At 52.1% G+C, this 24,809-nt stretch overlaps 1 protein-coding gene across 4 annotated transcripts in view; it reads right to left on the reverse strand.

Moving 5' to 3' along the window:
- Nucleotides 1-12,194: 12,194 nt before the first annotated feature.
- The window catches only part of TTLL11 (tubulin tyrosine ligase like 11), a 256,312-nt gene continuing 243,697 nt past the window's right edge, over nt 12,195-24,809 (reverse strand). For all 4 annotated transcript variants that reach the window (XM_043469455.1, XM_043469454.1, XM_043469456.1 and 1 more), the window contains one exon: nt 12,195-13,057. In XM_043469455.1, coding sequence (XP_043325390.1) covers nt 12,762-13,057 — 296 coding nt within the window. In that variant the 3' untranslated portion in view covers nt 12,195-12,761. The remainder of the gene's footprint in view (nt 13,058-24,809) is intronic.

The following is a 24,809-nucleotide window of genomic DNA, read 5'->3' on the forward strand; positions in this document are numbered from 1 at the left end:
CCCAAGGTCAGCCCCCAGCACTGGCCCTTGCCGCCCCCCACCCCCCACCCGCCACAACCTCCCCCTTCCCAGTCATCCCCTCTTCCGTTCAAGCTGTAGACAGGGAGTGAGTTCAAGGTCCTCCCACCCCCATTGGAGGTGTGGGGAAACGGTCCTGGCAAGAGGCAGGGGCAACGTGTTCATTATAGGAAATGAGCAGCACGATTGCATTGTAATAAATCAGCGCAGATTTCCGAGCAGCACGGGGTCTCGCGGGCTCCGCGGGCCGTGGAATTCAATATGATATGCTTCAGCCTGTCAGCTAATGGGCTGCTGCTGGATGCCACGTGATCCAACCTTCCCGGGGACGTTAAACGATGCTGAAAAGTGGCCCAGATTTATTTATTGGGGAGGCGCGTGCTCCTGTCTGTGGGTGTGTGGGGAAATGACAAGTTGGGAAAACAGGTCTTTGTGAGCAAGGTGGGAGGGGATGGGGTTTTCCAGTTGCCCTGGGGCTTGGGCAGACAGTCCGGGGTCTCCCCACTGGCCCCGCTGCTGGGCTGTGTCCCTCACCGGGGCTGTCACCAGTTCGCCAGGTAACACACTGCCCCATGATGCAGAGCATCAGTTCTCCACCCGTTCAATCCTTTCATTTGATTACTATCCCCTCTCTCACCTCTCCTTCCTTCCTCCATTCATTCCCAGAACACCCCACCTACTACGTACTGAGTTGCGTGCTGGGTGCTACCAGGGCTGCCAATGGGATGGTCAAGGCCCTGCCCTCCTGGATGGAAGGGAGATGGCATTAAAAGATGCCATGAGAAGTGCCATCAATTCTGCCTCCTGCAAGCCTCTTGAAGCTGTGCCCTTTATCACCTGGGCTGCTGCTACCAGGACTCCTGCACAGCCTGCCAATCAGCCTCTCCACTTACTTCGTAGTCTACCATCCGAATCCTAAGTTGAGTTATCTTTCAAGTCACAGTTAACCCCTGCTCTTAGTTAACCCCTTTCCAAACGTCAGGTGCAGTTGGGCAGGGCCACGTTGGTGTTTCTCCTCTCCTCACCTCCCCTGGGGCAGGCATGGGGCTGGCCCAGGGAAGGTGCTCAGGAGTTAATGACTGGGAGGAAGGAGCAGGAAAGAGAGAGGAGTGAGTTGGCTAAGCAGGCCTTTCCCAGGTTAGAGGGGCCCTATCGGGGCTGGAAGAGCTACAGATCCTCATGGGGTGCGGGCTGCGGGAACCCAGAGGGGCCACAGGAGCCAGGCAGGGAAGTGCAGCTGGGAGGACCAGTAACCTTCCCGGAGAAGGACTGAAGGCAGGCGGAGGCCTGGAGGTGGGCGGAGCGACAGGAGGTCTTGCAGGCGCCTGGGGGTGGGGGGCAGGGGATGGAGCGGGGGCACCTTCCTCATTGGAGGAGGGGTTGAGGGCTGGCCCAGACAGAAGAGGGCAAGGATCTGGGGTTTAGGAGGAAGGACCTGCTTTACAGCGTACGTCCCACTGGCCCCTACAGACCAGGAAGGGTCCCTGGGCCCCTGCTCCCCTGGGCGGGCCCCGTGGCAGCGGTGTCTGTGCCCACCGTATCCTCCTGCAGTGCCCCCCCTCCAGGGGATTTAGAGGAGGGACAATAACCTACCCCTTAAAGGGCTTTCATTTATAATCTGGAAAGAGCCCTAGACCTACTAAATAAAATGGTCTCAGTGCAGACTTGCAGGGGTGACTATAATTACCTGGGAAGAGCCATTTTGCTGCTTTTTAAAAAAATTTATATTTTTCAAAGTGTTTCATGAATATTTGTACAAAAGGACATCCTGTTGGGTAAGTGCACAAGTTTACATTAAGCTGAGAAGCCTGAGGGGAGGCTGGGTCTTCACCTCTCATGCCTTATGTCCACTGGATTTGGCAGGCAGAGGCCCCACCTTCACAGACTTGCAAATACAGACAACAAACTAGTGGTTTTCAGTAGGGGGAGAGGTGGGGGATGGGCAAGACAGGGGCAGAGAGAAAGAGGTACAAATTATTATGTATAAAATAAGCTACAAGAATATATTCTACAACACAGGGAATATAGCCAATATCTTATAATAACTATAAATGGAGTAAAACCTTGAAAAATTGTGAATCTCTATACCTGCAGCTTATATAATATTGTATTGTATGCACTTGTATACATCAACTACACCTCAATGTTTTAAAAATTTCGAAAAAATAAAAGGTCTGCCTTCACTCAGTCCCTCATTTATTACACAAGCATTTCCCGAGCACCTCCACTGACCGGGGATGGGATCCAGACGTGAATGCTCACAGCTTTACTCCAGAAAGAAAAGCAACATGCAGTGGGCTAAACAGACACACCAGTGCTGGCCACCCCCCGCCACCCCGCCACCCCCGCCAGCCAAACTGTGACAGTGAGGTCAACTTTGCAAAGGAGGAAGCTCACCATCACAGGAGAGGAAGTGTGTCAGGGGCAGAAGGAAGATCCTGGATGTAGCCCTGGAGGAGTGGAAGAGATGGGCTTTGAGAAATGGCCAAAATGTATTGTTTAGTCGCTCAGTCGTGTCTGACTCTGCGACCCCATGAACTGCAGCCCGCCAGGCTCCTCTGTCCATGGTATTTTCCAGGCAAGAATACTGGAGTGTGCTGCCATTTCCTGCTCCAGGGGATCTTCCTGACCCAGGGATCGAACTCACATCTCGTGCCTTGCAGGTGGATTTTTTTTACCTCTGAGCCACTGGGGAAGCCCTGAACTAAGGTTCCTGAACTTAACGGGAAGGGGGCAGCCGCTTGTCAGGCTGTCCCGCCATTCACCTCCAGGGGGCGCCCCCGAGGCCCTTCTGCAGATGTCATTGCCCCTTGTGCAGTTCATTTCCCTTATGGCTGCACCTGATGGTCCCGTTGGTGGGACTGTGGAAAGCTGGGCCTCAAATGGGCAGGTCCCCCAAACCAGGTGGGGAGTCTGAGCTGGATCCAGGTGGCAGGAAGCTGTTGTGCATCTCTAGGAAGGAGGGTGACACAGTCAGATTGGCATTTCGGAAAGGCCACTCTGGCAGTCAGTGGAAAATGTGTTGGAGGCAGAGAGACAGTTGGCTGCCGAAAAACGGCCCATATAGAACACATATTTTTCAAAAAAAAAAAAAAAAAGAAAATGACAAAAGGCTAACTCTTTTCATCTGTAAAGTGATGCTACAAATCAACAGAAAAAGACCAATAGGAAAATCGGCAAAAAGGAAGAACAGCCAGTTTGTAGCAAAGGAAATAGTAATGACTTTGAAACACAGAAGAAAGCTTCTCAACCTCATTCAAGAGAGAAACAGATTAAATCTATAATGAGTGATGCCATGTTTTTTCACCCACCAATGGGCTGTTAGCATTTTGACAACATGCTGCATTGGGGAGGATGGGGTAATCTGGCCCTTAGCTCGACAGGCCTATAGCTGGAGTTGGCTTGCTGGACCACCTGTCCCTAGAACTGAGGACCCCAGAATCTTGGACTGTGTGGTTTACTCCTGCCTGAGAAAGACACACCCTCTGTCTGGGTTCCTTATCTATTCTCCAGTCCTGGCTCCTAACCCTCCCAAGGGGAAATTTCAGTGACCTGCTTTGGACTGAGTTTTCCAGGGGATGGGAAGTTTTCCCCAGGAACTTGGGGCTGAGCTTCAGCCAAGCTACAGAACCTAGGATTGGAATTCTTGGTGGGAAGATCCAAGATATTCCCAGAATCCCCTGCAGTCTCAGGAACCCACGTGCCCTCCATCACATTGTGTTTCCCAAATGGAAAGTCCGTGACAGGGGCAAGATGAGACACTCGTGCAGCTGTAGGAGAAACACAGTTGTTTTCTTGAAGTAGCAATTTTATTTGAAGATGGAAGGAGAGAAAAGCATTTTTATATTAAAACAAATATGAATTGAGGAAAAACCATACTATGCGTCCACTGAGTCCCATTTCATTTTTTTCATCGTGGATACACAGGAAGAACACATTGCCCAGTATCCCCTGCACTTAGGGTAGGGCCAGGTGACCAAGTTCTGGTCGAGTGCATGTGGGTAGAAGTGAGGTCAGCGCTCCCTGCACAACCCACTCCTGCAATCCTCCTGTCTTCTCTTCTTCTCAGAGGCAACTGGGAAACCATCCTTGAGGGGAAAGAGCCCAGGCAGGAAGAAGCTGGGACCCTGTCCAAAGACGTGTCATCCTTGACCCGGTGAGATTTGCACAGGCAAGAATAAACCTCAGGGTGAAGCCGCTGTGATTTGGGATTTAGCTTAGCATCATATGAGTCAGCGTCCTGACTAAAGTATGGGTATAATATGGAGCCCAAGGCAATAGTTACAGGACTTTTAAAGCTAAGACATGAGGCTTCAAGGAAGTAGCTGCTTGCACCTGGCATTTCAGCCATGCCCACAGACTTCTGACCTGCCGGTGTGGGCTATATTTTTCTCCAAGACCGTCAGGGATAGACCCAGTGACCCACTGATGCCACAGCCGCTGGCCCTGGAAATGGCTCACAGCAGATCTACTTAAGCGCCTGGGGAGGAGCTATTGAAGTTGAACGTCCAAGCAGATCAAATGGCCGGTGCCTGATGACTGGAGCTGAGTGAGAAACAAACCCAGCGCCAGCCTCCAAGGCCTCCAAAACCATTCTCTGGTGCATGAGGGAGGAAGATCCAGTTCCTGCCTCAGACCCCGGGGTGGACCCCCCCAGTGACTGGTCACTGCTGCCAACCCGATGCGTGCCTTCCAGGGTCCAGGTGGCTGGAGCAGCAGCAGGAGCCAAGGCTGGGCTCAGGGGCCCGGGGCAGGAGGTTGCTGTGGTCATGACTTCAAGCCAGGTGCTTCTCCCAGACCCCCAGCTTCATCTCAGTTGAAAAATTGGAAGTGATGATGATGATGGCATTTGCAGCTTTTTCCTTACATGCGGCCGCAATATATAAAACACCACAACAAGCAAAGAACAAACAAAAAAGAAAAACAAACAAACCCGGAATTAGTGGAACTGCTCTTGGCTACTGTGGAATCTACTTTAAAATCTTTGAACCAGAGGCTGAGGCTGGCTTCTGCTTTTCGGGTCGCCTTGCTGAGGAGGCCTGAGCGCGCATCCCTCCCTTGCTGGGCATTCGGGCAAGGCGCTTCCCCTCGGTGGGCTTCTGGTGCCCCGTCTGTGAAACTGACATGTTGGAAAGGCTGTGGTGGCGGATAGAATCTTTTAACAAAACCCAGGACTTATCGAGAAAGCTGGAGCTGCCGGGGTTTAAGACAGAGTTGGGTCTGAGCCCTGACGGGCACCACCACACGCCCAGGGCATCTGGGGGAGGCAGAAGTGTGGAAAAGGCCCCTGGAAGGTGTGCCCAGGCCGGCTGCCGAGGGCCAAGGCTGTGCTAACATTACGTGCAGCTGGGGGGCTTCCCCACCTGGCGGGGGTACCGCAGGTGGCAAACCTGAGTTTTTCCAGCAGGGAGCAGGGTGGCAGCTCTACCCCACGGCCGAATCTGTGGTGGCACAGGCGCTAGGACCAAGGGGTTGGCACAGAGTCGGAGCATGAGGCATGTGCAGGGTCTGAATGTTTCATAAAATGGAGAACCTTAGGGGTTCCCGGGGTGGGGACGGAGCCCTCCTGAGTGCCCCCCACCCCGGCACTGCGGAGGGGCTGTGGGAAATGACACCTCTCTGATGCCACTGGGTGTAGTTGCTAGGGGGCAGAGATTCCACTTTATCACTCAAGGCTCTGTGCCTTTCTCATCCTACCAAATGGTCCAGAGGCTGGGAAGAGTTCTGAGCAGACCTAGGCTGCTCCCACAGGGTCAAGCGCAGGGGTGAGGCCAGGATGGGGCCCCCGGGGGTGTCAGCAGCCCCAGAAGGCCTCTTAGCAGAAGTCTGGACCCTCCATTCTCCAGGGAGCTGCCCTGCCTCAAGCCTCCCCGTGAGAGGAGGCAGACCTTGCTCTGCACCCCTACCCAGCCTGGGGCTGTGTGCAGTGGCCACTGCACCCACAAAGCTGGAAGGGGCCGCCTTCTCCCCCAGGGCCGTTGCTCTGCCAGAGTCTCTAAGAGGTGGCCATACTCTAGGGACCCGTCACTCCCTCCCTCGGGAGACTGTCCCCGGTGGATCAAGTGCTAGGAGCTTTCCAAACTCCTTTCTCCATCTCCCCCAGAATCTCACAGGTTCCTTGAGGCAAGATTTAGCTCCCCCCACCCCCCAGCCCCCACCCCCAGGCAAACAATAACCATTAGGGGTGGGAAAAAAGTGAAAAAGGATCACCTTTCTCCTCAACTGACCCCAAATGAACAAGCCCTGTCCACCTCGCTGGGTTTGCTGTCACAAATGATGATGCAGAAGAAATGGCTGGTGCTCGGCAGTCGTTTCTACAAGGGGCCTATGTGCAGCAGCCCTCCGCTAGGTTTTATTATTGCCTTTTACGAAGTTTCCAAGACAACTGAGGCCAAGTAACAGAACCTTGACTTTATGCGCCATGAAAATTTAATAAAGAATTTTTTAAAGGCTTTTAAGAGGCAGAAGCTGCAGCCCAGCAGCGGAGCCCCCACGGAGGGAGGAGGCGCTAACACGCCGGCTGCCTGCCAGACCTGGAGGAGCCGGGCCTGTCAGGGCCCTTTGGCGTGGGCAGAAGTGATCTCTGGCTTCTGTCTAGTTCAAGCCTATCGAGATCGGTCCTTTGTTCAATGGACATTTATTAAGACCCTGCCTGGTGCCAAGTCCACGCCAGGCTCTTTTCATTGGTTATGACCCACATCCATGGTACAGGCCAGGAAGCGGGCAAGGGGCTGGAATTACCTGTCCATGGTCATGGTCACATAGCCAGAGAGCCACAGACGCAGCCAAAGACCCTCTCAGGGTCCCTGCCGGGATTCTTGTTTTCCCTGTTCTGATGCTAAGGATTCTGAAGGGAAATACCCATGGCTGGCTCTTTTCATTGCCCAGCTCCTTGCCTTGTTTCTGCAGCCTGGGAGGGGGCTGGGGGGACAGGGCAAGGGGTGGGGGGGGACACAGTGAGGGGTAGGCAATGTCCCCATGGCCTGAAACCACCATCCTGGTTGGACTCTTAGCAACCGCCTCCGCGTCGGAGGAAACATTCCCCACCAGCCTCCTGGTGAGCGTGTTATGTCACTCTAGGGCTGCAAAGACCCCCTTCCGTCTGCTCTCTGAATAAGGCTCAGAAGCAATTTGCCAGAAATGAGCAAAAAGACATCAGAAATTTTGCCATTTTCTACCAAAGCTCAAAGGCCCTCAGTGTGTCTGTGGGCGTGCACATGCATGCGTGTGGAAGCTGTGTGCTCCGTGGATTTCCTAGTTACAGGAAAAGCAAGACTTTTGGTTACCAGAGATGGAGGTAATTGACTGTATTGCCTGTTCTGCAAAGCTCCTTTGCCCCTGGGAACACACACCAAAAAATTCGAACTTATTTCATGAGGGAGAAATTCATATACCATATGGAAAAATGTCTCCCATATCTGTCAGACTCAGTGGGAGACTGGCAAAAATATCAATCAGGGTGAGGTGGATTTTAGGTTAAAATGCACCTTGCTGGGAGAGAAGGAGAGCTCTGAGCCACTGATGGGGGAATCACATCATCTTTGAGTTTTAAGGGAAGGGGCTCAAATGCCAGACAGTCGAGCCTGGTTCTCAATGCTGGGACTGGGGAGTTTAGGGTATTTATCAAGAAATGAAAGAAAAAAAAAATGTTTAAGCTATTTTTAAAGTAATAGTCTGCCAATCACAAGGCAAATTCCAGGTGTCGGAGGAGCAGCAGAGACCATTTTTCAGCCCTTGTGTCTTCAAATATGCAAGGAAAATGAAAGAGGGTAGAGCAGGAGGGGAGCTGAGTGTCCCGACTTCATTTATCCTGATGGATTACAGCATTCAAGGAGGAACCTTCCCCCTTTATCCTTTCACACTTTGCAGGAAACCAGAAGCCAGTCTGGGGATAACACGGCATTCCAGTACCTGAAGGCCCCAGTCCGGTGCTTGAGGGACCAGTGTCAAGCTATCACCCGCCTGACCGTGAAAGAGCTCACAGCTTGGCAGACGCGAACACTGACACCACACGCAAGTACGATCACAAAGGACTTCCCGGTTCTCACAAGGAGGAGGAGGGGGTGGCTCATTGCTTGAGGGATGGCAGTGGAGACACGTGAGCTGGACTTTGAAAGATAAGTGAGTTTCCACTTACTTGTGGAAGCTGGACAATAAAAAAGGCTGAGTGCTGAAGAATTGATGCCTTCCAACTGCGGTGGCTGGGGAAGACTCTTGAGAGTCCCTTGGACTGCAAGGAGATGAAACCAATCAATCCTAAAGGAATTCCACCCTGAATATTCATTGGAAGGACGGATGCGGAAGCTGAAACTCCAATGCTTTGGCCACCTGATGTGAAGAACTGACTCATTGGAAAAGACCTTGATGCTGGGAAAGATTGAGGGCAGGAAGAGAAGGGGACGACAGAGGATGAGATGGTTGGATGGAATCACTGACTCGACGAATATGAGTTTGAGCAAGCTCTGGGAGTTGGTGAAGGACAGGGAAGCCTGACGTGCTGCAGTCCATGGGGTCGCAAAGACATGACCGAGCAACTGAACAACAACAAGTTTCCACTGGGCAGAGGGAGGGTCCAGCAGAGGGGACAGCTAAGCCTGGAGCGCATGGAGCAGATGCGGGCCCTGTGCCCCCCCTCCCAGGGGTCAGGAACCAGCACCTTCTCTCCAGAGTGGTAACAACAGACACAAAGGGCTGTGGGAGCAGAGGCTGCTCCGGAGACGTGGGTGCTGAGTGTGGATTTAGGGTGGAAAGGGAGGAGGGGACTTGAAGATCAAGGAGCTTGGGCTTTATCTGGGAAAAGAGGAGGGTTGACAATTAAGGGATCGTGCAATCAGCATTTCGGTTCTGAGTTCTTCCTGAACTGATAGGGATGCAAGACTGATGCAGCGTAGGCCAGAGATGATGAGGTCTGAGCTGGGAGAGCAGACGGAGGACAAACAAGAGGGATTTGGGAGTTCTGGGGATGGAGGCGCCTGTCTCCAGGAGGTCCTGCCTCCGCAGCTGGGGAGGGGTCCGTTGGGACCAGCACTGCTAACAGTCCACCTGCATCCTTCACAAGCCCCTGCTGCAAGCTGCATTCTGCCTGGGCTGTGGGGATGGAGCGCCTGACGGTAAAGGCAGAGAGGCCAAGGACAACCCCTGGGAGGAAGGAAGGAGGGGAGCAGGCAAGGCCAGCCCTGAAGAGGGAAGGGTGCTTTCCAGATACACCAGAAACGGCACGGCAGGAAAGGAGGGGGGCGGGCAGTGGTCCAGGGATGCATACAGCCCAAGATGGATGAGGCTGAACCTGATCTCATCTATTCATCGAACCGCTCTGGCTGCAGGCCATGCAAGGACCCAGCCAGTGGACAGTGACAGGGTCAGTGTGGCCAGACAGTGTGTGAGGTGGGGCACTAGCAGGAGGGGAAGAAAGGGCAGGACAGGGTAGGGGGCAAGAGGTCCAGACAGTATCTGTGGGCCCTTCTTGGGGATGGGCCGATCCTATGGGCAGAGAACAGGGATTCAGCTCCCCACGGAGCATCTCTCTTCCAGGAGGAAGGAGACGTCTGCTCTTGTGATCACTCCAATTACCCGCTACAAACGAGCAGCCAATTACTGAAGGGGATAAACACAGTGGGACTTCCTATTAGGCACGAGGCGGTGGGGGAAGTCTCCGATCACTCATTCCAGTAACAGAGCAGCCTCTGGTTCTTCCTGATCAGTGGCGTCGAGAAAACACAGGGCCCGCTGTCACTCGCTGGCCTCCTGTACTACGGCAGCCTTGGTTCCCCAATGCTCACCGAGGGCCACGGGGCTTTCTCAGGCCCTGTCCTGCCCTGGAGGGGCTCCTTCTAGACTGTGACCCTGGGAGACCACCCAGCAACCACGCCTCCAGGTGAGAGGCGAGGAGGGGTGAAGGGAGGACGGTCCTCATCCTAGGAGCTGATATTCACATTTCACCCCAAACAATGCTGGTGGAATTCAGCCTTTTAAAAAAATTTTTTTTTAATTGATTTATGTATTTTTGGCTGTGCTGGGTCTTTGTTGCTGTGTGTGGGCTCTCTCTAGTTGTGGTGAGCAGGGGCTACTCTCTAGTTTTGGTGTGAGGGTTTCTCCTGCTGCAGGGCATGGGCTCTAGAGTGCAGGCCTGGGAGTTGTGGTGAATGAGCTTAGTTGCCCTGTGGCACGTGAAATCTTCCCCGAGCAGGGATCGAACCCATGTCCCCTGCACTGGCAGGCAGATTCTTAACCACCGAACCAATAGGGAAGTCCCCTAGAATTCAGCCGACTGATTATTTTTTTTCTAAAAAATTCAATGTGTTTGGTTGGTTTGGAACCTGATGATGGTATCCCATTTTGGCAAGTGCATGCTTTCTGGAAACCGACTTCAAGAAATGATGTCAAGTTAGAACTTTGTCTAAAAGATGCTTTGCTGCTCCCAGCTGCTGATAAGCATGCGGGGACCATTTACTTGGGTCGTTCGCTGTGAAATCCATCTGCTGTGGTCACAGGGCTCTGGGAGAGCGGACGCAGGGTTTTCAAACTCATTTTCTCACAGTGGACAGTTTAGGAACGCTGATGGCCCTGACCTGTGACCCCAGATGGCATGGCAGTGTGCAGAGCCCTGGGGGCCCACAGGCGAGAAGGACCCACCAGGGCTCTGTTTGGAGCTGGGTTCATACTCACCTGGGTACACAGAGGGGATGGGGCTCTGGAGTTGACTAACAGACCTGGACCAAGGCCTGACTTACCACGTGACCTCCCAGGCCTTGTTTTCCCTTCTCTGAAAATGGGAACGGCCTTACAAAACTGCCCCGGACAACTGGAAAATAGAGCTGATGACACCTCTAAAATGTTCCCACTTGGGAAGCACTTGCTGCTCATCAGGTACCTCCTGTCCCTCCCACCTGTGGCCACCTCCTGCTTTTTGCTGGGAAAATAGAGGCATTTATTTTCTTTATAGAAAGAATGAGTCTCCCAGCATGTGCCCTGCAGGGCTCGGGGACTGCCGGGGTCCCCTGGGGTGGGGATAGGCTGCAGACCTGGGTCTGACCTGGGCTTCCAGGAGCAGGACGGGAGAAACAATGGGATAAGGGCATCGCATGGGAGCCACCCTGTGGGGGTGGGGGAGGAAGACTTCACACCTTGAGGGAATGGGTGTCTGGCTAGAGGGAAGGTCAGGCAAGGATCAACAGACCCCGACCCCACCCCCTAAACTGGCCAACAGCTGGAGCGATCTTAGATTAACAGCCTTCCCTTTGGGTTGAAAAATATTCCAAAGTGGATGACTCCCAGCCGTGCATTTCAACAGACGCTTTTTGAGCACCTACGAGGGACCAGGCTCTGTGCTGGACTTTGACGCAACTGCTCCCACTGGTTGGAGTGAAGGGGATTTGGCTCAGAGACTGGGAGGAGTGTAAGGAGGACGAGGAAAAGCGGGGGAAGGAAGATGTCTGTGCTGTTCTCAGACACTTCTCTGACACTGACACCCATGACCTTCCCCAGTCCCTACATTTGTGAGCATTTTCTGAGTCCCACTGTGTGCCAGGCACCATGCTAACGAATGCCGTCCAAGACCCTCATCCTCCTCCCTCAGAGCCTGATGGTGAGCTCCTTCCAGGGCCCTCCAGGGTCCTTGATAAAGGGGGAGATTAACCCCAAACCCAACAGCACTCTGGGGAGATTGGCTGTACAATGGCAGCTTCTCGGCTGCCTGTGGTCAGCGGGCCCTGGACCCTGACTTGCCTGTGGCCGTTTTCCAAAGTGCTCCCTTCGGCTGCCTCTGAAGCTTCCCCCTGAGAGGGGGGGATGTCTGGGGATATGAATGGAGACAAGGGAAGGGTCTCGTTGAAGGGAGAGTGTGACTCCCCTTTCCCCGACACTTCTAACGTCAAGCTCTGACTTGCTCTGACCGTTACGCAGGGCTTACCGACACATTCCTTCCCTCTGAAGCCCCCACCTTCCCCAGGCTCCCCGCACACTCTGGGCACACACGGTGATCACCCCACCCGCAGAGAGCTCTGATCAGAAAACACATGACCGGGGAACGCCTGCTGTGGGGTCAAACCAAATGGGACAGAAGGTGGCTCGCAGGCTCCAGCCAGCTCTGAGACTCCTGGGAGCCTTCCTCAGCTACCTCTCAGTGAAATCTGTATCTTAATGAGTAACACACGGAACACTGCTGGCAACAGACAAGCTCGTGAAATCAGCCAGGTCGGTCTGTTAACTGCACCCACGCAGCACATGATTGGGGTGGGAGAGCGCGCAGGCCTCCTGGGTATTTCCAATTCATTTTCACAGAACGGGGTGGTAGGAAGTCAAACATGATGTTCCTAAGCTCTAACCATATTCTCTCTGGGTGGGGGGAGGGGCCCGGGGGCAGACCCCAGACTCCAATGCCTCGAGTTCTTTCCTCTCCATGGCTCTCCATCTTGGGGTTGTTGGTGCCCCCACCCTGCCCCAAACACAGCAGCTTTTTATCCCCAGGTGTGGCTTCCCACGAGCCCAGAAGAGAAGAGGCCATCTGCCACATTTTGCATATCATATGTCCGCTGATGGCTCACGAGCAGGTGGGCCACCAAGAGGTGCTGGGGAGGAGAGCGGGCGAGAATCAGGCGGGCTCGCCAAGCGCAGCTCAGCAGAACGTGGAGACGAAGAGCAGGATCTCGGGCTGGGACTTAGCATCCTGCCATCTTTCCACCAGCAGGAAGCCCGGGGGTGGCGTCTTTCAGGCTCAACCTTCTTCCGGGAAGACAGAGCGGCCCTCAGGACAGACTGTGTCTGGAGTGGGAGACCTTGTGGGCGCCGTCTGTGCAGGGCTGGGGCCGGCCCTCGGCCGGCGGGGCTGCGGGCGCGGCCTCCTGCGGGGTGGCGCTGGGCTGGAGCCTGCTCCCTGACGATATGCCACTGCGGCCACACACCAGGCGCTTCTCGTCCTGCAAGGACAGGTGGTATTCACACAGGTCGATCAGTGAGGCCACCTGCTCGTGGAGCGGCAGCATCTTGAACTTCCTCTGAGCCAGGTAAAAGAAGGCCTCCACAAAGGCCTGCAGGCACATCCCTGTGGACAAGAGACCGGCGTTAGGGTGGGGTATGGTGCGTGTGCGCGGGTGCCCTGGCTTCCCAACGCCAACCAGCAGGCTCTCTGCCCACCACTGTTCCCTTTTGGAGAGGAAGCAGGGCCGTCTCGGCGTGCCTAACCAGCGTCCGGCCAGCTGGGCATTCATAACCACTCGCAGATTCACCCTTTAAGCAACCCTGTGAAGAAGGTTCAATAACCCAGTTTTACACATGGGGAAACTGAGTTTTAGAGAACTGGAGCTTGGGCAAAGTCCAGTGGTAGGTCTGGGATTTAAACCTAGCCCAACGCCTTTATCCCCTTGCATCGCCATCAAATGTTCCCATTAAAACCCAGCCCCAAATTTTTATAATAAGGGAGAGGGTGTGAAGATGAGTCCAAAGTGATGGCCATTCTATATCCTCATGGAAAGTGCTAGGTGCTCAGTCGTGTCCGACTCTTGGTGACCCCATGGACTGTAGCCTGCCAGGCTCCTCTGTCCCTGGGATTTCCCAGGCAAGAATACCAGAGTGGGTAGCCATTCCTTTCTCCCGGGGATCTTCCCCACCCGGGGATCAAAACTGGGTCACTTACACTGCAGGCAGATTCTTTATCATCTGAGCCACCTGGGGAAAGCCCTCATAGGCGTGTCAGTTACATGAGCGTGTATGTTTCTTGAAATCCACAAATTGTACCTTAAGTTAAAATCTGTGCATTTTGCTACGTGTAAATTTTACCTCAAAAAGTAAAACATATCTGACCCCTTCTCTATACTCAAAACTGTATTCTGAAAGGTATTAATAGGAGACCCCATTCTGCGCCTGGAAGGTTCTTCTACTTTGCCTCATAAACTCCTACTCATTCTTGGGATTTGAGCTGAAAAATCACTTACTCAGCAAAACCTCCTCTGAGTCCCAGGTTAGATCCAGCCGCTAGTAGAGGCTTCTTGCCTTTTTCTTGGTAGCACCTTTGGCTGCTAGTTCAGGGTTTTATTAGAGCGGTTCACTGACAATCTCTAGCTTCCCTGCTGGACTGTGGGCTCCAGCTCACCTCGGTCCCCCCAGTGCCAGGTCCCCAGAAGATGCTTGATACAGAGGGACTGACTACATGAGTGAATGAATGAAAGAGTCAGTGCTAGGCGCTTCACAGACATGCCTTTGCAAGGTCACTATTATGATGTCCCATTTTACAGATACGGAAACTAACAATCAGAGACGTTGAGTAACTTCCCTAAGGTCACACAGCCAGAGAATTGTGGCTTGGAAATTCACACTCTGACTCCCAATTCTCTTAACCAAGTTGTGCCCCGCAAAAGGTTCTGAGTCTTCCCAACATTCTAGTGAAAATGAGCTCCATGATCCAAAATCATGGGCCTCCCTGGGCTCTTTGGGGAAGATGGCTCTAAGGCTGGATCAATTGCCACATGGGATTTTTAGAGAAGCCAGCTCCTACTCGGCTGATCCACACCTTCCCAGGGGCCTTGCTTCCTTCTCAGACATATTAGTTGCCTGCTCTGTCACTGTAGGTGGAGGCCTGGCCTGGAGTTCGTAAATACTGGATGATATATGGACCCTGGGATCTGTGAGATCTTTTTGTGTTGGAAACTTGAGCTGAGCGAAGACGTTGCTGTTTTGTTTTTCGTTTCTAATCTTCTAAGTCCATCAAAGCTTTTTTTTTTAACTCAGCTTCTCTTGACTCCAGACGTTCTGCAAGTCCCCTGCTTGGTCTTGACAGGAGCTGATAGAAAGAACAGTAACCCTTTTAATGTAAACAGAGGCCTGGTACCGACCGAGACGCAGGGGATGAGGCCTGAGCCTGTATGAAGAGACAGACGTTTTCTAATCACTGACTCTGGGCCAGGGCTCTCCTAGGGTGTGCCTGCATGTGTGGGTGTGTGTCACAGTCAGTGGGAGGGTCCAGGACACGCAGGCTGAAGAGGCTGGGATCTAAAACCAGAGAAACCCGGGGCAGTCCCAGCCCCCAACTTCACAAGCGCCGCTGCTCCAAGTGTGGTCGGCAGACGGGTGCCGGGTCCAGGAACGGCATGTCCCTGGTCCCTGACAAGATAAGGAGCTCGGGCCAGAATGTAAATCACCTTCCTCATCAATCACATTGTTTAGTTCAGCTGGCAGTGCTTTGCGGCAAGACTTTCCGTTTGTAAAGGAAGCCGCACGCATTTACGTGCTAGCTCAAGTCTCTTATCCAGGACTGGAAGAACAGTGCGTGACTGCAAGTTTCATAGCTCAGGGGTCTACAACCCCCGTCCCCCACTTTAACTACAGTCTTGTCAAAAAATGCAGATTCCGGCATCGGGCCCAACACCCTGCATTTCTGCCAAGCTTCCTAGTGGTACCCAGGCTGCTGTCTCTGGAGCACGCACTCTGAACAGTGAAGGCTGAGCACCTTTTACTCAACAAACACCCGTTTTCTTCCCTTAATTGGAGGCAGACTATGATTAGAGCAATAACACACCCCCCAAAATACAATTAAGACCTCTCTGGGGAGAAAAAAGTATGGCTAAATCATTGAGAAATCGTTATCGATATCTCATTATTGATAAAATTATTGATAAAATGAGATATGGGGTTGACTGTGCTCTCCTCGGTTTTCTTTTTGCTTGTCTACATTTTCGGATTTTCTATAGTACACATGTGTGCAATTAAAAAATATGCAACTGGAAAATCTAGAGAGTGGAAAAAGGTGATGCTGGGACAGCTGCTTCTAATTATGAAGACGTTGCTACTATTTGAAGTCATTGCTTTGAAAAATTAGAGTGCAAATCTTCTGCATACATGTTCTGCTTTGATAAAAAATTATACATGTATAAAGTATATGTACGAGGATGAAGGGGAATGGACATTACTGACTCCTGCATGGGTCACGTACACTCTGCCAGTGCTCTGACCCTCATTACGAGTCCCACTGTGCAGATGAGGAAACCGAGGCCCAGAGAGATCAAATAACTTGCCCTCAGGTCACATAACTTGCTCTCAAGGTAAGCAGCAGGGCTGGGACTTGAACCCAGGCCTCAGGCTCTGCTGATGCTGTTCAGAAGCCGTGTTGGAATACAGACCGTGGCTCCACCCCAGGGTTCTTGGCTCTGAAGGTCTGAGAACCTGCACTTTGAACACGTCCCCAGGTGGTGACAAGGCACCTAGTCGGGACCCCACTTTGAGAACCTGTCCCTGCCTCACCTCCTCCCACTGCCGGATGCAGTCTGTTCTTTCTCCACTCTGAAAGCCCATCTGCAAAAAGCGGCCTGCTTGCACAAGGGCTGGCCCCTGATCTGAGAGAAGCTTGACTTTGGGCTAAAAATGTCTGCCTTTTAAGACACTCTGATTGAAAGCAGATTCGCAATCAGTTATTTTTAAAAGACTAATGAGGGAGCTGGAAAAGCATGAACTTGTTCCAACTTTGCATTAAGTCCTCTCTTGGTTTCTGAGAAACCACACATCCCCGGTTTCTTCTAGCATCATGGCTTGACCACTAAGTGGTGTGGGGGGGACAAGCTCTATTGCCCTCTGCCGGGCCCTGGCCTTCTCTGTCTGTACTGATGGCCTGAAAGGTTCCGGTGGGCCAGGCCATAAAGGCCCTGTGGACCAAGGTGGGACTTCGGATCTCATGCTGGGGAAGACAGGTGGCCACTGGGAAGTTTCCAGGTGACACGGTCAGGGTGGGTCCTGTGTTGACAGCAAGTGGCAGGGGCACAGGAGGAGAAAATCGGGGAGATGCATTAGGGGGTTACTGTGCTGGTCCAGGCGAGGGCGGATAGCAAGTTGGGCCAGGCAGCAGGAGAGGGGGCGGGTGATGAGAGGTAATGAGGTTCTGGATAGAGTCTGGGGGTCGTGCCTATGTCTCTGGGGGGCCAATGGGGTGGATGGGGGCGTGAGGGCGAGTCAGGAGTCCTCACGAAGAAGGGGCTCTAACAGCAGGCCGAGGGGACTGGCCTTCCCCTCAAGGCCTGTGGTTTGCTAACATTTTATTTGTAAAATAACCTGGGGACCTTGCCGAAAATGCAGGTTCCTGTTCCCGTCCCCTGGGGGCTCTCTGTTGGTGATGAGGCCCAGATACTGCTTGTAACTGCAGTGCTGGGGTTCCGACACTCAAGGGTGATCAGGAAGCTTTGGGACGAACATTCCCTCTTGGCTGTCTCTTGAAGGGCTCTTGAGAAGGCAGTGGAGTGAAGAAGTTGAGAGCATGGTCTTTTGCGAAACCTAGTGCTGGACTAACCCTGCCATGGGTGATCAAGAGCCTCTGGGGGTGCAGAGAACAAGCTCTCTCCTCCGAAATCCCACTGCCCACCTGTCTCCACCATCTTCATCTGCTTGGGCTGCCAAATACCATAACACAGCACCATAGCTGGGGTGGCTCAGACAACAGACGTTTATTCTCTCAACAGTTCTGAAGGTGGAAAGTCTGAGATCAGAGCGCTAACGTGGTTTAGTTCTAGTGAGGGCTCTCTTCCTGGCTTGCAGACAGCCGCCTTCTCTCTGTGCCTTCCCAAGGCAGAGAGAGAGAGAGAGAGAGAGAGAAAGAGAGAGAGAGCCAGCAATCTGGCATCTCTTCTTATAAGGACAGCAGTCCTACTGGATCAGGGCCTCACCCTACGACTTCATTTAACCTTAATTACTTCCTCAGGGGCCCCAACTCCAAAAACAATCATACTAGGGGTTAGGGTTCCAACATATGATTGAAAGTGGGGGGTAGGGCACGCTTTAGTCCACAGCACCCTGGTCTATAGCTTGGTTCTGCTGAGGTGCACCCAGTACTTGCAGTGTCTCCTACCATTTACCAGGTCTTCGAGATTACTTGAGCTAAATGTAAGAAACCGTACCGCTCTCCCCTGCTCCTCCACCAGCCCTGCCGGATCACTCCTTACAGCTCTGATGCGGAGCTGGAAGTATCTCTTTGGTAACATTGCTTCAGTGACCCATTACAGTAAAAGGGATGAAAGGAAACAATAGCACTTCATATTCATTGAGCCTTCATTATGTGCAGGCCCTGGGCAAAGGGCTGCACTTGCATTATTTAACTGAATGAATCTCTCAGAAATCTCAGGGAACAAGTGTTACCATCAATCTTGTTTTATATTCAAGAGACTTGTCAAAGTCATATAGCTGGTAAGGCGCCTGAGCCTAGGACTGTTCCCATAACTTTTTGACTCTGCTGAGGCTTCAAGAGCTGTCAAAGAGATGGCCAGAACGGGGTGTTAATTCCAGTCACTTAGAAGGAAGAAACGACGCTGCCTTGCAGTGAATGAGGGAGCCCACCTCCCACCACTCCCATTTCTGCTGGATGTCAGCAAGAAGGTGCAGAACTGTCCCCCAGGCTTTGCAAACAGGCTTTCGCCTCCTGCCCACTATGCCTGAAGATGAGCTGCTGAGTGTTTTTCTAAACTTCATTTGGGTTCATGGATCTCGCTGGAGAAAGCAGCCTTTGGAACCTTCCAGCGTAGCCATCCGCGTGGCTCTTGCCGAGACTGCCACTTGCATATTGGATGCAGCCCCTGACAGACCGTGGCCTCATTTTGTCCATCAGCCTGGTGAGAGAGGGCCCACCGGCTCCTGGCCCCCAGCCTGCTCCTCTCCACGCCCAGGGAGGGGCTCTTGATCACTGGACTTAAGGACAGTGCTGCGGCTGCACTGATAATCTCATCATCTATTCTGGGGCTTAAGGATGGAAACAAGAATGATGCGGTCCGTGTGTAGAGCACCTGCCAGTTTACAAAAATATCCACTTTCTCACCTGGTTCTCTGAATCGCTTTTGGAAGAGGACTCCCCACTTACAGCTGAGACCCAGAAAGGCCAAGTGGCTTGTCTAGGTCCCCTTAAGTGGACAAGGCGGCATTTAAACCCTAGCTGACTCAAACCCACAGTTCTTTTTCTGACACCGTGTTCTTTCTTAACATGTGACATTTATGTATTATTTTATAGTTTATAGAGCACATTTGCATATATGATATAATTAAATCCAAATCATTGTCGACAGCCAGAGATATTACCCCAGACTGAATATGAGATATATTTTTTTTCCCTCTCAAATATACCTGTGCTTCCTTGCTAGTAATTTTATTTCAAAATATTGGTGTGCTGGGTTAGGACAGCTATTTGCTGATTCTTTCTCTCACTAGAACCTTTAAATCTCTTTCTCATTGCTCACCTGGAAGAGAGGTTTCTGTCTCATAGTGATTTTTTTAAATGTGCAAGTATACAAGCTTTCTGTTTGGAATCGGTGGTGGGAAATAAAGCTGAGTGATCTTGACTAGAATTACTTTAGTGGTTCCTCTCTCTGCAGCAGAACGCGCCCCAGAAGAGCTATGTGAAGGCTGCACCAACTCCAAGGTGGTTAATCACGAAGATCTGTCTTCCCTCTGTTCCTGGGGTGGCTTGCATTCTGCTCTGATCTGTAGCTGCAGTCTGTCACCCTAGGCATTACCATGGTCCTTCCCCCAGGCCTGAGGCTGGGGTCTCAAAGGGCTCCACTACAGGAGATGAAAACTGGGCCTTTCCCGAGAGATGGCATCTGGCTCCGTGGAGGAATGACTGATTGGGCTGGTCTGGTCCCCGCTCTGCCACGTGCTAGCTGTCTAGTCTTTCGGGAGCCAGTTCTCCTCCGGAGGGCTTGGTTTCTATTCTGTAAAGAGTGGCTTTTACCAAGCACCCCCTAGAAAAAGCCCAATACAGCGCTTAAAAAATACCAGTCATCTCGCCGCTTTAATGCCTGCCCTTTCACCTCCCGCTGCCTGGAGCGCTATCATGACGCTGGTTTCATTTGCTTCTTTTATTGCACTAACCGACCGCTGGTCTCCACACTAGGCTGCCCTGAGGCTGGGGAGCCTGCGCCCCCCATCTCTAGCTGTCACAGAGCAGGCTTTCAGTAAGTGTTCGGGGAATCAATGAGCTGATTAACTGGGATTACAGGAGGAAAAATTATGCTGCGGGGTTAGAGGACCCAGATTCTCACTTGGTCTCTGCCCTCCACGTGGCGTGGCTTTGGGCCAATTACTCCCCTTCTCTGGGCCTCACTTTCCCCTTCTGTAAAATGGGCAGAGGATGGGGCCATTTCCTAGGATTCCAGAAGCGTTAGGAGGGATGGCAGCTTCTGAATGTTTGGAAAAATAATAATTGGGCTTCCCTGCTGGGTCAGTGGTAAAGAATCTGCCTGCCAATGCAAGAGACACGGGTTCGATCCCTGATCCAGGAAGATCCCATACGCCACAACTACTGACCCTGCGTGCCTAGAGCCTGTGCTCCACAACAAGAGAGGTCACTGAAACGAGAAGCCTGCGCACTGCAACTAGAGAGCAACACCCTGCTCTCCACAACCAGAGAAAACCCCGCACAGAAACGAAGACCCAGAACAGCCAAAAATAAAATAAATAAATATATTTTTTTAAAAAGAATATCTTTAAAAATTCCATTATAATAATTAAAATCTCAAACCACGTTTATTGAAGATGTTCTGCCGCCAGGACTCACGCTGTGCATTTTCCCTGCACGTGTCCCTTCAATGTCACAACAACCCTGAGAGGCTGGTCCTGCTGATATTCACACTGCGTAGTTTAGAGGGCTGAATCCAGAGAGGCCCAGCCACTTGCCAAGGTCACATTTCCTGTGCCCCAGTTCGCGCTGTTCAGAGTGGCAGTACTGGGTCCCCCACTGCTGGTCTACACCACCTCATCCCAAAACAGATGGAAACTTCCTCAAGGCTCAGCCTTTAAGGGACAGAGGAGACAGCCATTCCCCTATAGCTGGGGAACAGAAGTCTCAAGCACAGAGTTCTTGTATCTAAGCATTACAGCCGCGAGTCACCATCACCTTTGTCCTTGGCTAGATGGAAAAATTACTAAGTGTCAGGAGTGAACCATAAATAGACCTTGGAGAAAAATCATTACCCCCAGAAGCCTGCAGCACCCACATAACAAACATAAGCAAAGATGAAAGCAGTTATTCCATCATTTCATTAATCACAGGTCATACCGCTGGCAGGCGCAGAGTGGCCTGAAGGTCCTGCTCCAGCCCCAGCCAGGGTCACCCCTGATTCCACCATGAGGCAGATGCGAACTCCTGAGTCATCGTCTGGGGAGATGGGCTGCAGGGCTGGTCACTGCTTCCTGCCACCTCCTTGCTGCTCTTCCAGATGCTTCTGCTGGGATTAATGGCACCCATGGACCTCCTGAGGTCCAACATTCATCTCTCAGCAAGGGATCACGATCTCTGGCTTGGAAAGGACTTCAGAGATCACAGAATCCAGGCCCTTAGAGGATCACAACACTACTCGGTGAGAAGTAATAAGAGCAGTTGGCATAGAGCACAAGCTCTGTATGTATCAGGCACTGGGGTGAGCTCTTTATGAGGTGCCTCTACCTCACCCCCAAACAAAATCTAGGGACTTCCCTGGTGGTCCAGTGGTTAAGACTCCATGCTGCCAATGCAGAGGGCATGGGTTCAATCCCTGGTTGGGGAGCTAGAATCCCACATGCCATGCAGTGTGGTCAAAAGATAAATAATAACTTTAAAATAAAGAAATAAAAACAAAAATAAATTTTTTAAAAAGCAGACCTCTTTAAAAAAAACCCTGGTGGCAGGTGCATTTCTGATCTGCATTTCACCCTGTGGTTGTTCCTCTGTGTTCAGTGATATAGCGAAATTTTGCTTTTGTCTTGGCTGTTTACTAGTTGGATGCTACAGCTTCTGGGGTGCAGGAGATACAGACATTCACCTGGAGCCCCACAGTCTGGAGGTGGCGGTGGGATGTGAGCCCAGCTCTGAGGATCTGCCCTCCTGACCCCGGGGTCACCCTGAGAGGCAGGGAAGGGGCCATAAGTCATGGGCCAGCAGGAATAGCATGGTTTCTGGTGCTGTCTCTCTGGCTTCCTGCAGCTTCCCCGTGAGGTGCTGAGTCGAGGATGCCCACCCTGACATTGCTGATGGTGGTCATCTAGCCCCTACTTGGGCACTTCCGGTGATTGGAGGGGTCTCATCACCTCCCAAGGAGGCCCTGTCTCACTATGTGCTCTCTGCCACTGGGGTGAATATGCAAAGCTTCTGCACTGGCTCTACTTTTCCAGAGAGCAAATCTAACTCTTCTTCCCCACCATGGCCTTGCTCTGAGAGGATTTGTAAGGCAGCAACCAGAGCAATTCAATTTCACAGACTTTTGCTGACCACCAATCAGGGGGATATGGAGCCAGGCAAGCCCTCACCCCTCATCTGAAGGAAAGGAAGGAGGAGAGGGGAGGAGAGGGGAGGGGAGGGGAGGGAGTGGGTGGGACCAGGAGAAGGAAGGGTTAGAAGGCAAAGGAAGAAGCAGATGATGCCTGTGAGAGGTAGGAACGTGGCAGAGCCTAAGGGAGGAGGGGCACATAGTGTGGAGTCAGGGTCCAGTGGCCCCAGATCATCAGGGTCTCCCTCCCGAATTGTGCCCACTGGCCAGCAAACAGCCCCGGTCTTGCATTAAAAGCCTGCTTTGACATTGCGTCCACAAGTCACCTTTCCATCTCTGCTCCATGCTCAGCCAAATTTCCCAAGGGATGCTGGTGCAGGCACAGTCTCCACAGCTTCCCCTCCGGAGTCTCAGGTGGCTGGTTCCCTACCTCGCCACCAAGCTGCCGTCGCCAAATGACTGGCCACCTTCCCTCCCCGTCTTCTTAGCTCGCTCACTCTCTGCATTTGTCCACGTGGAAGTGACAGGGACAGAGTAAGGCGACAAAGTAGGTGATTACACGGTTAATTCCCCTAGGGGGATTGTAAGTAGAAAAACTATGGGACACCCCTGTAAGTTAAGGATTACTCAGGAAAGCAGGTTTGCTTAACCACAAAACCAAGCAGGCTGGCTTAGCCACAAAACCAGGTAACAGAAGCATGAGACATGCCCCCAAACAATAAAACGACGGTGGCATGAGACCCACATCCTGCCCAGTGAGCTCCGTAAGTTAACGACCCCTAGGATGGAAAGGTACTCTCTGTACAGAGACCTGAAATAATTGTTACAGTCCCAGCTTGACCATGTAGGGACAAAAACTCCCTGCCCAGCCTGGAGAAGGAGCTGATGATGGAAGCACGGCATCTACTCAAGAATAAGGAAGAAAGTGGTCTTCTCCACCCGCCCACCCTCCACCCCCAGTTTTCCTTTGATTATAAAACTGTAGCTCAGTAAGTTCTCGGGGCGTGGCACTCTCTCGCTAGCCTGCCTGCAAGCCTCATAAGCATCCTATTGTAATAAATTACTTCTCATCCATCACTTTGCCTCTCACTGAATTCTTTCTGTGCTGAGACATAAGGACTACGGTATCAGAGCTCTTCAGAGCGGTCCCCCCCCCCAACCCTAGAAGTGCCAGCTAATGGTTTTAGGAGCCCCTCCTTGAACACCCTCTCCCCTGCTTTTCTTTGTCTGTCTCTGGGAACTCCGGGCTCAGGCTCTCCCAGGCTTCACTGTCTCTCCTGCGTGTGGGGTCCTGCAGGGCTCTCCACCTGGGCTCAGCTCTTGTCTTTCCCTGTCATTCAATCCCTAGGCTTTAAATATCCTCTGTGAAATCAATGCCATTGAATAGTTATTTCCAGGCCTACTACTTTTTTTTTTGCCCAGTGGGGTGTCTCATCAACATCTCAGAGAGCCTGTTAGAAATGGATCTCCGGGTCTTCTTTTCCTGATCTCGATCCCATTTAAATAAATTATCTTCACCCTCCTGGTTGCTCCAGCCGGAATTCTGAGAGCCATCGTTGAACCCTTCTCCCACAGTGCCTGCCTCCCCCCTGCACCCCAAGTACTTTCCATCCTGCTCCCCACCTCCCTCATCCTCCCCACCCTCTGCCTGCAAGACCATCACTCTTCTGAACCCCCACGCAGCCTCCCAGCTGGCTGGTGTCCCAGCTTCTAACACTGCATCCAGAATGACCTTTCAGAAACATGAGTCAAGCTGTGTATTCCCCCTGCTTTAAGCTCCTCAACAACGCTCAGAACAAATCTACACCCTTAACGTGCTGTCAGCACACGGTAAGATCCAGGTAGGATCCAGCTCTTGCCTGCCTCTGCAGCTGGGCTGCCCCGTGAGCCGGAGAACCCCCTGCTCTGATGAAACCCTCTTTCCCGCCGCCTCTCCCTGGGGAGCGCTTAGATCTCAGCTCCAATGTTACCTTTCCTGACAGCTCTCCCTGTCTTCTCTGCTATCCTCTTTAAAACTTACTTCCTGGAACTCATGGTAGCAGGTAAGTAGGTGTTTATTTCTGTGTTTCTGTGCTAACGTCCATCTGTCTTTGCTGCCATGCTGTCAGGGGTCTGGGGCCTGGCGGGGGGTCTGTCCTACTGGTCTCTTAGCCCTGCTGTCACCACGGGTGCCTGGCAAGAGGTCGGTGCTCCCTGGCCATGAGCTGACTAACGGAATGAAATCAATTAGTATAAAGATATGCAAGCAACAGATGAATGGTAAAGAAGATACACACACACACACACACACTCACAGTAGAATATTACTCAGCCACAAAAAAAGAATGAAATTTTACCATTTAAAGCAACATGGATGGACTTGGAGGGCATTGTGCTAAGTAAAATAAGTCAGACAGAAAAAGACAAATAACCGCATGATGTCACTTATATGAGGAATCTAAAAAATACAACAAACTAGTAAGTATAACAAAAAAGGAGCAGACTTGCAGATATAGAGTACAAACTAGTGGTTACCAGTGTGTGTGGGGGGAAGGCCAATATAACGGTTGGCTGGGGGCACATGCAAGCTATTAGGTGTAAGGTAGGATG

Source organism: Cervus canadensis, chromosome 5, assembly GCF_019320065.1.
Source record: "Cervus canadensis isolate Bull #8, Minnesota chromosome 5, ASM1932006v1, whole genome shotgun sequence".
Classification (NCBI taxonomy): domain Eukaryota; kingdom Metazoa; phylum Chordata; class Mammalia; order Artiodactyla; family Cervidae; genus Cervus; species Cervus canadensis.